Source organism: Triticum dicoccoides, chromosome 7A (assembly GCF_002162155.2).
Source record: "Triticum dicoccoides isolate Atlit2015 ecotype Zavitan chromosome 7A, WEW_v2.0, whole genome shotgun sequence".
Lineage (NCBI taxonomy): Eukaryota > Viridiplantae > Streptophyta > Magnoliopsida > Poales > Poaceae > Triticum > Triticum dicoccoides.
Window position 1 is genome coordinate 520,399,107 of NC_041392.1, and position 13,149 is coordinate 520,412,255.

Here is a 13,149-nt window from a genome sequence, read left to right on the forward strand (position 1 = left end):
TGGTGGCGCCTAACTTGGTCGCGCGGATTTGGCATGAGTGACATTGATGAACAGGATTTGCCGCAGAAAAGGATAGGATTTGCCGCGTTTTTCTGGTTGCTTATGGTTAGTAGATCAGCTGGGCCGGCCGCGCGAGCGCGAGCGTCATCCGGTCGGTCATGCCGAACAGTGCCGCCCGCGCATCCCGCCCGCCCGCCCGCCACAGGCCAGCGCCAGCGGCAGCGGCACACACTTCACTCACCTCACCTCACCTCACTCCCCCGCGGTCACGCTGCTCAGCCCTCAGCAGTTATAAAGCAGGCGCCACACAAGCAAAGGATCCCATCTTTCCCTCTCTCTCTCCCGCAGCACATGCGCGTCGCCCGCCGACACCCACACCCACAGCAGCGGCAGCGGCAATGGAGCATCGGGGCCTGCTTCTCGTCCTCGTCGCGGCGGCGTGCCTCTCGGGCGGCGCCCACGCCAGGCACGCCAAGAAGTCGTACGGGGCCGTCTTCAGCTTCGGGGATTCGCTCTCCGACGCCGGCAACCTCATCGTCGACGGCATCCCCAAGTCGCTCACCACCGCGCGGTCGCCCTACGGCATGACCTTCTTCGGCCGCCCCACCGGCCGCTGCTCCAACGGCCGCGTCGTCGTCGACTTCCTCGGTACCTACCATTCCCTCCTCTCCTCTCCTATCCCTTCGCCCGCGAATCCCGCATTCCTGCGCCGGCCGCCGTCCCGGATGGATGGATAGATGGCCTGTAGCTCGTCCTGGCTCCCCGTGCCGTCCTTTTCCTTCTCCTCTTGGTCTTTTGGTGCAGTAGAGCTTATTTTATGAGCTTTGAGGTACCCCATGGAAATGTCTGTGTTTTTTAAAGCGCTTGATTTGGAGCCACAGCTAGAGCGTTTGACCATGCTCTGACCTTGGTCATGATGAAATTGACTCTTGTCTAGCGTGCTACTCCTACTCAACCAGCTAGAGTGTTCAAAAAATTTCTCTTGATGCAAAGCTAATCAGGTAGTAGAAAAAAGGCCCAAGTTCTCCTTTCAGAGAAGAAGATAAGATAAAATTGAGTGGTAAAATAAGCTTGTAAAAAGAGCTGCTGCTTTGCAACAGTGAGTTATTGCTGCCTCCATTGTCTACTCTGCCACAGCAAAGTAGTGATTCGAATTAAAGCTCCTTTTCTTTTCCCTCTGTAAAGATGTAAAGATATACTACTAAAGCAGACCGAATTTTTTTACTGAAAGAACTTTGTGATTTACTGTTACCGCCAATTGACTAGTACGCCATTGCATTGCTAGACTGTGAATTGCTATGCGTCTTTTTCACAAGCATAACGAACATCACCACGTTGTATGCCGTGTAAAATTTCCTTTTTATTGACGGGAATCTTCTGTCAAATTTGCAGCCGAGCACTTCGGGCTGCCCCTGCCGCCGGCGTCGCAGGCGCATGGCAAGGACTTCAAGAAGGGGGCCAACTTCGCCATCACGGGCGCCACGGCGCTGGAGTACTCCTTCTTCAAGGCCCACGGAATCGACCAGCGCATCTGGAACACCGGCTCCATTAACACCCAGATCGGCTGGCTCCAGAAGATGAAGCCGTCGCTCTGCAAATCGGAGAAAGGTCCGGCGCCGACCTCTTAAGCCTTCTTGAAATGTGATGCTACCGTCAGTAGATCTCAAGTTCAGAGTTTCATTTTGTGGTGCCAACTGCAGAGTGCAGGGACTACTTCAGCAAGTCCCTGTTCGTGGTGGGAGAGTTCGGGGGGAACGACTACAACGCTCCTCTCTTCTCCGGCGTCGCCTTCTCCGAGGTGAAGACCTACGTGCCGCTGGTCGCCAAGGCCATCGCCAACGGCGTCGAGGTATGAAACTAAAACCCATGGAGGTAGAAATGTAGGGTCACCTTGGCATTGCATCATATAGAAGCCGTAGAAAATCCAACGGAATGCACACACACACATGGCCAAAGTAGAAAAGTAGCGCCAGGTGTGCAATGTACTTGAAGATTCCAGTTTCAGGGGGATCATGCAAGTGTGTCATGGGTGCGAATTCCGGGCAAACACACATCTGTCATACCTGGATGTTTGCTGGCAAGGTGGAATTCATGACAAACGCATGAGCGGCCGAAAAAACGGCGTGGAGACGATCAGGGGGCACGGATTATTCGGGCCGTGCCCTCGAATTGCCTTGAGACCATATAGATTTCAGTTCTACAAGGGAGTGTTCAGTTAGGAGACCGAGTAGTTTGGTTCAGTTTTTTTTTTCCGAGTAGTGGTTTCGTTTAGTAGGTAGGCACAGTGTCACTACCTAAGCTTTGGCTGCAATGTGGTGTGGTGGTAGGCGAGTGATAGACTGATAGGGCCAATACACATTTGATTGGATTTGGATTGGATCTAGGGATCTCAGTATGATGGTTGCCTACCAACATTTGCAGACATTAAAATAGGGGCGATGCCATGTGACACTTTTGGTATCTTTCTCACAAGTGGAGAATCTTGTGACTGGGCAATTAACATGAAACTGCTATTGTTACACTGGTTTGGAAAAGGGGTCTTTTTTTCGCCGGCATAAATCAAACACCAGATAGATATTCGTGATGCCATGGGGTCTGTACTTTGGTCCCGGATAGAGTTGCTCCATCACAGTACATCAGATTGTTGCTTAGTGTAGTGGCACATGTGGTGTCCCGATGGGGAATTCGTGTCAATCTGACATGATTGCACAATGAAGAGATTGGGCATGGCTGGCAAAGAAGATGAGGAATCATCTTTTATGTGCATGGCAATCATGAAACGGCTGTCACATGACATGGCTCTAAAAAATTGGTTAGTGTCCAGTCCACACACTTCAATGAGAGTGAAAAGATCTTCAAAAATTACAGTACTGTCAGTGTTGCATTGCTGTTACTTATTAGTTATTAGTACTCCCTCTGTAAACTAATGTAAGACCTTCTGTAACGTTGTGCTGTTACAGAGGGCGTACTTCTCTGCTAAACTAGCTTGTCAGTATAATATAACGGTTTCAAACGGTTGTGCTGTTTGGAATATACTCCCTCCGTCCCAAAATAAGTGACTTAACTTTGTACTAACTTTAAGACGGAGGGAGTACTACTTTGTACACTAATTGTTTAGATCACTATACGTGCATAAACATATAGGAATTTTGATAGTCTTACGCTCATTTTTTCATTGTTCTTTCAGAAATTGATCGAGCTTGGCGCGACGGACCTGTTGGTGCCTGGAATTCTTCCGATCGGGTGCTTCCCGTTGTACCTGACTCTCTACAACAGCAGCAAGAAGTCCGACTACAACGCGCGCACGGGGTGCCTCCGGAGATACAACCGTCTGGCCTTCCACCACAACAGGGAGCTCAAGCAGCAGCTCGACGCGCTTCAGAAGAAGTACCCGAAGACCAAAATCATGTACGGCGACTACTTCAAAGCCGCAATGCAGTTCGTCGTGAGCCCCGGAAAATTCGGTATGTGAAGATGGGTCCAAAGTTGCACGCTGACAGTAGTTATTCATCACAAGATCACCATACGATCAGCATGATTTATTTGGCATGTGGCATGATCTAACTGAAGAACCTGACGGCCGTTGCAGGCTTCAGCACGGCATTGCAGGCGTGCTGCGGCGCCGGAGGGACGGGCGCCTACAACTTCAACCTGAAGAAGAAGTGCGGCGAGGCGGGCGCGAGCGTGTGCTCCAACCCGTCGGCGTACGTGAGCTGGGACGGCATCCACATGACCGAGGCCGCCTACCGCATGGTGGCCAACGGCTGGCTCAACGGCCCCTACGCCTCTCCCCCGATCATGAAGTGAGAGTCGACATGGCTGGCCCTTAGCCGTGTACCTATGTATGTAACGTCGCTGCTGCTGCTGCTGCTGCTGCTGATGATGATGATGGTGATGGAGGGATCGGTGACATGCGGAGCGCTTCAGGCGCTGGAGATGTTAAGTTATGATATGATGGGAGGTTGTATAAACCGTGCCGGTATAGATATGTTTTCCAGCTGAAAAGCTCTAGTAGTAGTACAGATGTACGTACCTTGTATGACATGCTACCTGATTCTTCTTATTCATTTACCAAGACTTGCATAAGAATAAGTTATTAAATATTATGGGCACTAGAGGATGGGAAAATTGCGCATTTGCGCTCCCTGAACCGCGCTTTTGATTGTGCTGCTGTTTTCCCTCCTGGCCTCCGTTTGCGCAGAACAATGTATGGCTGTAATGACTCTGCGTGATGCGCGTGCAGAATTAAGCGTCTTGCCTTCGTTGAGAGATTTTTTCAATAAAGAACATCGAATTGAATTGATATACCGAGATGATATAACCGCATTCAAAGAATGTCCAGCCTATACATAACATGATGCACAAATTCAACAAGTCCAACACGGCCAAAGATAAACATCATATTGTTGAAATTATTGGGCCTAGCCCACATAATAATTCAGATTTTTCTACTAATAAATTATTGTAAATCCCAGAGACCCATGAGACCCATTCATGAATGACAAGGTGGTGTGAAAAGTTTAGCCACACCCGGCTAGTGGAGAGTGTGTGAGGCCAACTTATAAGGGGAGTTGTTCCACATACCACTAAGAGCTTGAGAAGAGAGCACATACATGCGCGCTCCTGCTCCGCCCGCCACGCCTCACGTGCGTATCTTGTTTCGTGATCGAGTCAAGCCGAGCTAGGGCCTATGCCACGTGTATGTGCTGCTTTATTTTTGTCACGCAAGAAAGAAGTTGAAACAATTAACGCATAAATGAGAGAACAAACTGAACAATTAGTGATGTTTATTGCGTCCGTTGCACTTCTACTAATGAGGGGTTGGTTTCATCTCTCCTATATAAGAGGTTGCTCCTCTACAGGCAGAATACACAACTCCTCGTCTCGTTCCAGAATCTTGCGTCGCCTACTTCTTTTCCATCTCGCTCCTCGGCATGCACCGGGGAATGAGACAACACACCTCCGAAGCCCCGCCTCTTGTGATCTGGTACGGGAGAGAGGCGGTCGGATTTGTGGGGAGTGCCCTTGCATGACTGCTGAATTCTTCTTCAACGTGGCTGCGAATGACGACGACGAGTTCCCCAGGGACGACTTATTCCCGACGTCAACAACCTTTTCGGCGACATGACAATTGGCACATCTGCATCTTCTGCCGCTGCTCTGTATGTCATCTTGTCCTCTTTGTTAGGATTAGGGTTTCGAGTACTACTAGTAGCAATCCATACAGATATGTTACTTGATCTCGATTGCACAACTAGTTTCAACAATCTTTTGCATGTCTCAATTATTCTCTCTATCATGTTGATCATCTTTTACCTATTGTTTTTCTGGATTAAACTAAACAAAAAATTCCTAATTATTTAACAATATAAAAACTTGATATGTGTAGGCAATTTTCTCCAATTGCATTGCTGCAACTTTCAAGTCTGCTACGTTTGAGGGTGTGAATTATACGAGGTGGCATGCAGGGGCAGTTCTTTGGCTTACCACCATGAATTGTTTTCACGCCTCTAAGGGCAAGCCAAAGGTAGAGCTTACTGCTGAACAGGAGCAAGCTTTCCAGTCTACGAACATCCTCTTTCGAGGTGCTGTTCTGAGTGTTTTTGGCGAGAAGATTGTCGATCCCTTCATGACCATCATGGTCAATAAAGATATGCGGGGTGCACTTGAGGCCAAGTCTGGGGTCTGAGACGTAAGAATTGAATTGTATATCATGGAATAATATCATGACTATAAGATGACCGATGACCGCTCCGTGGTTGAGTAGGCTCATGAGATTCAGTCGCTCACTAAGATACTTGATCATTTCAATTGTGTCTTATCGGACAAATTCATTGCGGAGGCATCATTGCCAAGCTTTCTCCCCTTGGATATATGCCCTAGCGACAGTAATATTGTATTATTATATTTTCATGTTCATAATTAAGAGTTTATATTTTGTGCTATAACTACTATAATCCCGGAATATGCAATTCAGTCAAAACTCATATGCACGTGTGGAATAATGAACGGTAAAATTAGCTTCCTAATCTTGCCTATAAGACTAGCTCAAGTGTTGTTAGTGATTATGTTTTCCGGATTTTAGGATATCGTTAAGTGTAACGATAGTCCTAAAACAACATTGAGAATATGACGTTGGAAGAACGTTCATATTGAATCGATCCAAACTTGTTTGTTATACTTCAAAATTATAACACGGAGTGTTAACGTGTGTTTTAGTTTCTTAGACCATGAGAGTATCGTAGTCAGTTATTACCGTACGGTGGACTTTGGGGTTGTTCAAACGTCATCTGTAACACGGTGATTATAACAACAACTTGCAAGTTCATCGAAAAGTTTGACAATGGACTAGATAGCTCGAGAGTGGAGTTTGCTTCTTCGATGATGAAGAGATATTCTTAGGGCCCTCTCGGTGTGACGACATTCATCATCGTCTGGCCAGACATAAATGCATATATTACGGGGATGCCGGCACATGTCAACGAGAAAAGAGAACAAAATCGGTAACGGAAAGATCAGTATAGTGAGCATGTGTATGACTCAAAACGATATCGATACATCTCACCTCGGGTTTTGTAAGGTTCACGGGGATTGGATTTGTCTACTGGTTGTGTGCTCTGGCGTCTTCTGTTCTTCAGTTGTGTTGTCTGCTACTCACTGTTGTGCGTGGTGGCGTTGCTTTGCGGAGGACGATGACTGCTCAGGTGCTTGCTTTTGGATTGCTGGTGGCTGATTGTGTTCATGCTCTTAAACGTCGACTATCGAGCATGGCGGATATGAGGTCAATGATCTTCAGAGTGCTTCGTGTGTTGTTTTGCGTACCCAGCGACGTCTTCAGTTCAGGGGTGTTGGTCCATTTGGCCTTAGTATGGATGACTTCCCATCCGTCAAGGAAACCGTAAAAAAAAAGTTTGCCGGCTAAGTGTGGAGCAGCGACGGTGGCGGCGGCGCGTCATTTACTTATTTTTCTAATACAGTACACATACAAGCGCTCATACATACACATATACACTCACTTCTATGAACGCACACACGTACACTCTATTTTTATGAGCACCTTTGAAAGACTGAGCCGGCATATCATCTTGGGATTTGCGAAGTCATCGTAGGTGCCTCGTCGTCAACGGAAACGTCTCCTCCCACTGAAAGCGCATCACCGAAAATCTTAAAATAAATCCATAAATAATACAAGCACCAGGACTTAAACCCTGATTGGCTGGGGATATCACTGTCACTCTAATCATCCAATCACAGATTGGTTTCCAGTCGTTAAAGGTGGTGGACTCCCCAGAGATCAACTTGTACTTTTCTTTTTTATTATCAGGGGTGTCGTGTATGTTGGAGTTACTTCAGTATATTGAGTTGTATGCTCTTCCAGAAAAAAAGTACAAACAGTCACATCCTATGCTTTAAACACAGTACAGATGCAAACACTCATATAAACATGTATACACTTATCTCTATGAACGCACACACGCACTATGAACACCTCCGAGAGACTGAGCCAGTCACATTTTATGCTGAGTACATAGTCCTCGTAAAAAGGAAGAGAAACATGCTGAGACAGACTGCCGATTAGATGTATCGTGTTGTATAGTACGAACGTGCCGGGCGTCTCCCGCCTGCCAGCCATGCGTTTCCTCTTCCCGGCCCTCACCCTCTACTACCTCTCAGATTTCGCGAAACGCAAACGGGCTCGACTATTCCTCGCTGTCAGCGAGTCGAGCCTTCTGACTCGCTGAAGCGAGCGAACATATGAGCCAGCCCACGCGCGGGGCAGCACATGCCTGTTTCCTTTTTTTTGTGTTTTGCTTGTATTTACTTTAAATGTTGAATAAGAATTAAAAAAATGTTGAACAAGAATTAAAAAAATGTTGAACAAGTATTAAAAAATGTTGAGCAAATATTTGAAAAATGTTGAATACATATAAGAAAATGTTGAACGAGTATATGAAAAATGTTGAACAAGTATTAAAAATATTGAACACATATATGAAAAAAATGTTGAATAAGTATTAAAAAAAATTGAATGAGTATTTGGAAAATGCTGAACAAGTATTTGAAAAATGTCAAATAAGTATAAAAATATTGAATAAGCGTTTGAACAATTTTGAAGAGTTATACAAAAAAATATTGATCACTTATTAAATAAATATTGATCACGTATATAAGAATGTTATGAAAACACAAAGAAAGAAAGAAAAATTTAAAAATGAAAATTAAAAAAGAAACAAAATAAACCAAAGAAAAAAGAAAATAAAAAAACTGAAGAAACAAATGAAAAACTTGGAGAAAAAAATAAAAAACCAGAGAAGAAACAGAAAACCAAAGAAATAAAACTTGCACTTTCCCTTCTAATAGTCTAATCTGCAAGCAAGGAGCTGAAGATGTTAAGCATCTCTTATTTACATGTACGCTAGCTGTGCAGATATGGACTAACCTTGGAATTTATGAATGCATTACAGCACATATATTAGCTGACCGGTCTGGTTCAGAAATTCTTGAACACCTAATCTGCAGTGTCGGAGGTGTAATGCCCGGTACACAAGCAATTGGCATCAGGGAAACAATTGCGGTCGGCTATTGGTACATCTGGTGGCTACGACGCCAAGTAACGCACGAAGGAAAGGTATACCCAACTGGAAGCAGTGCAATTTCAATCCTTGCCATTACTGGGAATGCCTTAAGGGTGAGGAAACAGTCAGGTAATGTTGTGGAAGAAAGATGGTCCAGACCTGAACCAAGAATAAAGAAATTGAATGTTGATGCTTCCTACCACTTGGAAGAAGGTACAGGAGCAACTGCAGCAGTCATCAGAGATCATAACGGCTTCTTCGTAGCAGCTAGGTGCGTTTATTTAAACCATGCGGCCGATGCTACAACTGCTGAAGCAATGACTATGAAGGAAGGCTTATCTCTTGCATATTTTTTGGGCCTTGATAATATTGAAGCGGAGTCGGATTTTCTTGAGGTGATCAACTTCTGCACCGACCAATCATAATGGTGGGATTCAGCGGCGGCTATTTACGCAGAGTGTGTTGATTTAGCCAATCTGGCCGGAAAGGTCAAATTTAAACATTGTAATAAGGTAGTGAATGGTGTAGCTCATGAGCTTGCTAAGTTCAGCTTTTTGAATAAACATTCTGGTAGATTGGACGATACTTTTTTTAAGAAAAGGAAGATGACCCCCGGCCTCTGCATCTGGGCGATGCATACGGCCACTTTATTAATTATTATCACAAAACCTTACAAAGCCATACAACAGCAAGACTAAAGCCACCGTCTAAGCAACAACTGTCGCTACACTTATCCAATTGATGAAGGGGCGCAGATAGTCTGGGCCTAATACCAAACAGACATCGCAGGCAAACCTAAACATCTAAGACCTGAGGTCCCAAACAGGACGCCTGCCGGGTATGGGGCACCTACCAGTCCGGCGCACTCCTCAACCAGGACGCCTGCCGGGTATGAAGCCGCCGCAGCCACCTGCCACAAATTCATCTTCAGAGCTGTACTGTTGCATGTACCGTGCCAGGTCTCTCTGCCATCGACGCCACCACGATGCCCGACAGCGCCGTCCTCCTGCGCGAGTCCATCCTCCCACAGCGAACTCCGAATCTGCACTGCGCCACGCCGTCAAGATCCGTCGCCATCAGTGTGTAGGATGAAGCACCGCTCCACCAAAGAATCCGTCCTCTGGTCCCTCGATCACGTGTGTACCTCCAAAAATGACGCCCCCAAGGGAGGAACGACACTAGAGCGCCGCCGTCATCCGATCATCCGATCTAGGGTTTCCCCCGGAGGTAGCAGAGAGTGGCCTTGAACTTCTCCACGGCGATGCCTTCAAGAAGGGAACGACGCAGATAGCGCCGCCACCGCGGGCCTTAGCAGAAGCCGAAGGCAAGTTTTCACCCAGATCAGTTCGAAGGAATCCAACTCTCGTGCACGGGCCGCCGTCACCACCAGCACCACCAGGCAGACCCTGGAGTACCGGCAGATCAGCGAGCCACCGGCACCACCGCATCCAGATCGCCGGCCACGCTGGGCCGCCGCCATCCCCCGCGCCATCCGGGTCGGAGACGAAGCTGCCGACCGCGCACAGGGACCGTCGCCGCCTGCACACGCCGGAGCGCCGCCGAGATCCCAGCGCCCGCCACCGCTTGTCGACGCCAAGCGCCGCCCGAGCACTGGCGCCACTGTGGAGCCATCAGATCAGGGAGGGAGACGTCACGCGTCGACCACCCTCACGGACCCCGTCGCACGCCCGAGCGCCGGCGCCACCGTGGCGCCATCAGATCAGGAGGAGGAGGAGCCCGCGCCTCGCCGCCCCACGCAGACCACGCCGCCGCCATCACCGCAGCGCCACCAAAGGGGAGCCCCGCAGATTCGCCGGCGACCCGACCTGCCGCCGAGCCGAGCGCCGCCGCGAGGGCCGGCCGTCCCGCGCCGCCTAGGAGCCTCGCGAGGAGGGAGGGAGCCCCGCTGCCGCCGACGCACGCGCGGGCTTTGCCCGGCGGAGTCCCCTGACGGCGGCGAGGGAGAAGGAAGGGAGCGACGGCGGCGGCGATCTAGGATTCCGCCCGGGCCGCTCGCGAGAGTGGCACGGGGGACGGAGCTTCAAGCCATGATATGCATGTTCATATCATGGTAGATGGGACGATGATCCTCCAAACTTCTTATTAGGAGGATTAGCAAACGATGTAATCATTATTTGAGTTTAATAAAGCTTGTCACGATGGTCTTTCCTAAAAAAAACATGAACTCGAACTCAGCGTAGTGGTTAACTTAGCTAGCTTTTTTTCTTCGAAAAAATGGACTAGTGGGCCGGCCCCACACTGCAGCGCATGAACCGAGAGCTTCCCTCACCTCTGGCTTAATGCGAGAAATAGACGCCGCGAACGCAAACGTCCACGATTCACGTTCAGGCCATGACGGTAAAACGGACACAAAAGGTCAGCCCAACGCATCGACCCAAACGAAGGAGCGCCTGCTTTTCGTTCGCCTGCCGACCCATTCCCGGTCTAAATTCAAGCCTCATTTGCATTGGCATGGACACCAAACGAATGCACGTGACGCCCGACTACTCTCCCCTGGATTAGTGGGCCGGCCTGACACTGTAGCGCATTAAGCGAGAGTTGCCACGAACGCAATCGTCCACGATTCAGGTTTGGGCCACGGCGGTAAAACTCACACAAAAAGTCGGTCCAACGCACTGATCCAAATAGACGCATGTCCACATATCATCCGCCTGCCGACCCATTCCAAGTTCAAATTTAAGCCTCATTTGCGTCGGCATGGACACCAAACGAATGCACGCGACGCCCAACTACCCCCCTGACCAGTGGGCCGGCCCGACACTGTAGCACATTAAGCGAGAGTTTCCCTCTCCTCTCGCTTAACGCGAGAAATAGACGTCGCGAACAAAAAGTCCATGATTCACGTTCGGGCCACGGCGGTAAAACGGACAAAAAAAATCGGCCCAACGTGCCGACCCAAACGGAAGCGCATCCACTTTTCATCCGCCTGCCGACCCATTCCTAGTCCAAATTTGAGCCTCATTTGCATCGGTGTGGACACAAAACGAATGCACGCGACGCCCGACTACTCCTCCCCCTGGACCGCCAGTTGGCGGCACAACCACAATCATCCCCCCCCCACTTTCCCAAAAAGCTCCCGGCCTCTCTCCATGGATGACGTGCTGACCTTGACACCGCCGCCAGCCTTGCCTCCTGCGGCCTCACCTCCGTCGCCTCCCAAAGGCAAGCCCCGCGCGCCCCGCAAGACTGCGGCGCCGCTGAAGAATAAGCATTTGACGCCCAAGGAGCGGGTCTTGTAGTCGGCTAAGAGGAAGGGTCGAAGGCACGCGAAGGACCGCAATCTCGAAGCCGCGGCCCTTTCCACCGCCTCACAGCAGGAGGAAACCAATGCCCGAGTGGCCGCGGCAACGAGGGAGGCCCTGCTCTACCTAGGGTTAAACACTGGCCATCACGGGCTCGTCAGCGCCGCCGTGGCGGCAGCCAACACGGGCTCATCGGCATTCCCTCGGGTGGTACTGCCAGAGTTGTCGCACGCTTCTCCCACCCAACCGATTCCCAGCTTTCATGTCTATCCGCAGGCCTCCCGTTTCTTCGGGAAATGCTCGCCGGAGGTGAGCATGGTGGCGCCGTCCACGCCCGCGGCTATGGCCATCGACCTCAACACCACACCGGTGGCCGGTGGATCATCCTCCAGAGTTGCGAGGAAACGACTGCGGGAGATGCCAGCCGATAAGCTTCCCGACGCCCGCAACCTGTTCGACAAAATTCTGGCCACCGGTGATGACGAGACGGCCAACCATTTTCATCATCGAGAACATCATCTTCCAAGACGGTGTGGGAGCCGCTTCCTCCGCAGGCGGTGCAGGCGTGGTTGCTTTCGGTCCTGACGAGACCCAAAGCCAATACGGCCGAGCACCCTTCATGCCCGCCACCTTTGATCAAGCTAGCATGGACGACCCGTTCATGCAAGACTAGGTCGACTTGGGAAACACCTTCCCGCTCGACCACGAATTCCCGGAGGACTACGGCCTTGGGTAAGAAGATGAGATGGACATCGACGGGGAGCCTTTGTTCGAGGACGAGCTCACCAACCAAGCCATCGCAAACAAGAAGCGCAAAAGCAAGTGGACGAAGGCATACACGCAACCAGAAGACAAACTCATTTGCGAGTGTTGGAGGGACATTGGACAAGACCCCAAGGTTGGCGCCGAGCAAAAGACATGTACCTTTTTGCTTCATGTTCATCGTGAGTACCATGAACGCAAGAAGTTCGTGCCCTACCAAATGGAGAGCAAGCGGGGTGGGTATCCCTCTCGAAGCGATGGAGGGTGATATAATAAGAATGCAACAAGTTTTGTGCCACCCTTGAGAGCATCCAAGCACGTCCCGTGAGCGGCCTTGGCCTCAAAGATATGGTATACATGCGCCCTCTCCGTATTCGTTTCCGTTTGTGCTTGCATGTCCATTTGCCCATATGCTTACATGCTATTCATTTGTAGGCATTCAAAACTTTGGAGTCATTCAAGGCCCAACATGACGACAAGTCCTTCAACCTCAGTCATTGTTGGATGATCAGCAACGGAGGAGAAGTTCAAGGCGCAATATACCGCCT

At 49.5% G+C, this 13,149-nt stretch overlaps 1 protein-coding gene across 1 annotated transcript; it reads left to right on the top strand.

Annotated features, from left to right (window-relative positions):
- Window positions 1-273: 273 nt before the first annotated feature.
- LOC119329182 (GDSL esterase/lipase At5g45910-like) lies at window positions 274-4,162 on the top strand. Its single transcript, XM_037602185.1, has 5 exons — window positions 274-648; window positions 1,393-1,608; window positions 1,701-1,849; window positions 3,188-3,464; window positions 3,590-4,162. The coding sequence occupies exons 1-5, from the start codon at window positions 399-401 to the stop codon at window positions 3,805-3,807; spliced, it is 1,110 nt and encodes a 369-aa protein (XP_037458082.1). The 5' UTR covers window positions 274-398; the 3' UTR covers window positions 3,808-4,162.
- Window positions 4,163-13,149: the final 8,987 nt, after the last annotated feature.

Coding starts and splice junctions, on each gene's coding strand:
- LOC119329182 (XM_037602185.1), top strand. CDS start 399: ATGGAGCATCGGGGCCTGCTTCTCGTCCTCGTCGCGGCGGCGTGCCTC. Junction 1,609..1,700: donor GCTCTGCAAATCGGAGAAAG/GTCCGGCGCCGA, acceptor TGCCAACTGCAG/AGTGCAGGGACTACTTCAGC. Junction 3,465..3,589: donor CGTGAGCCCCGGAAAATTCG/GTATGTGAAGAT, acceptor CGGCCGTTGCAG/GCTTCAGCACGGCATTGCAG.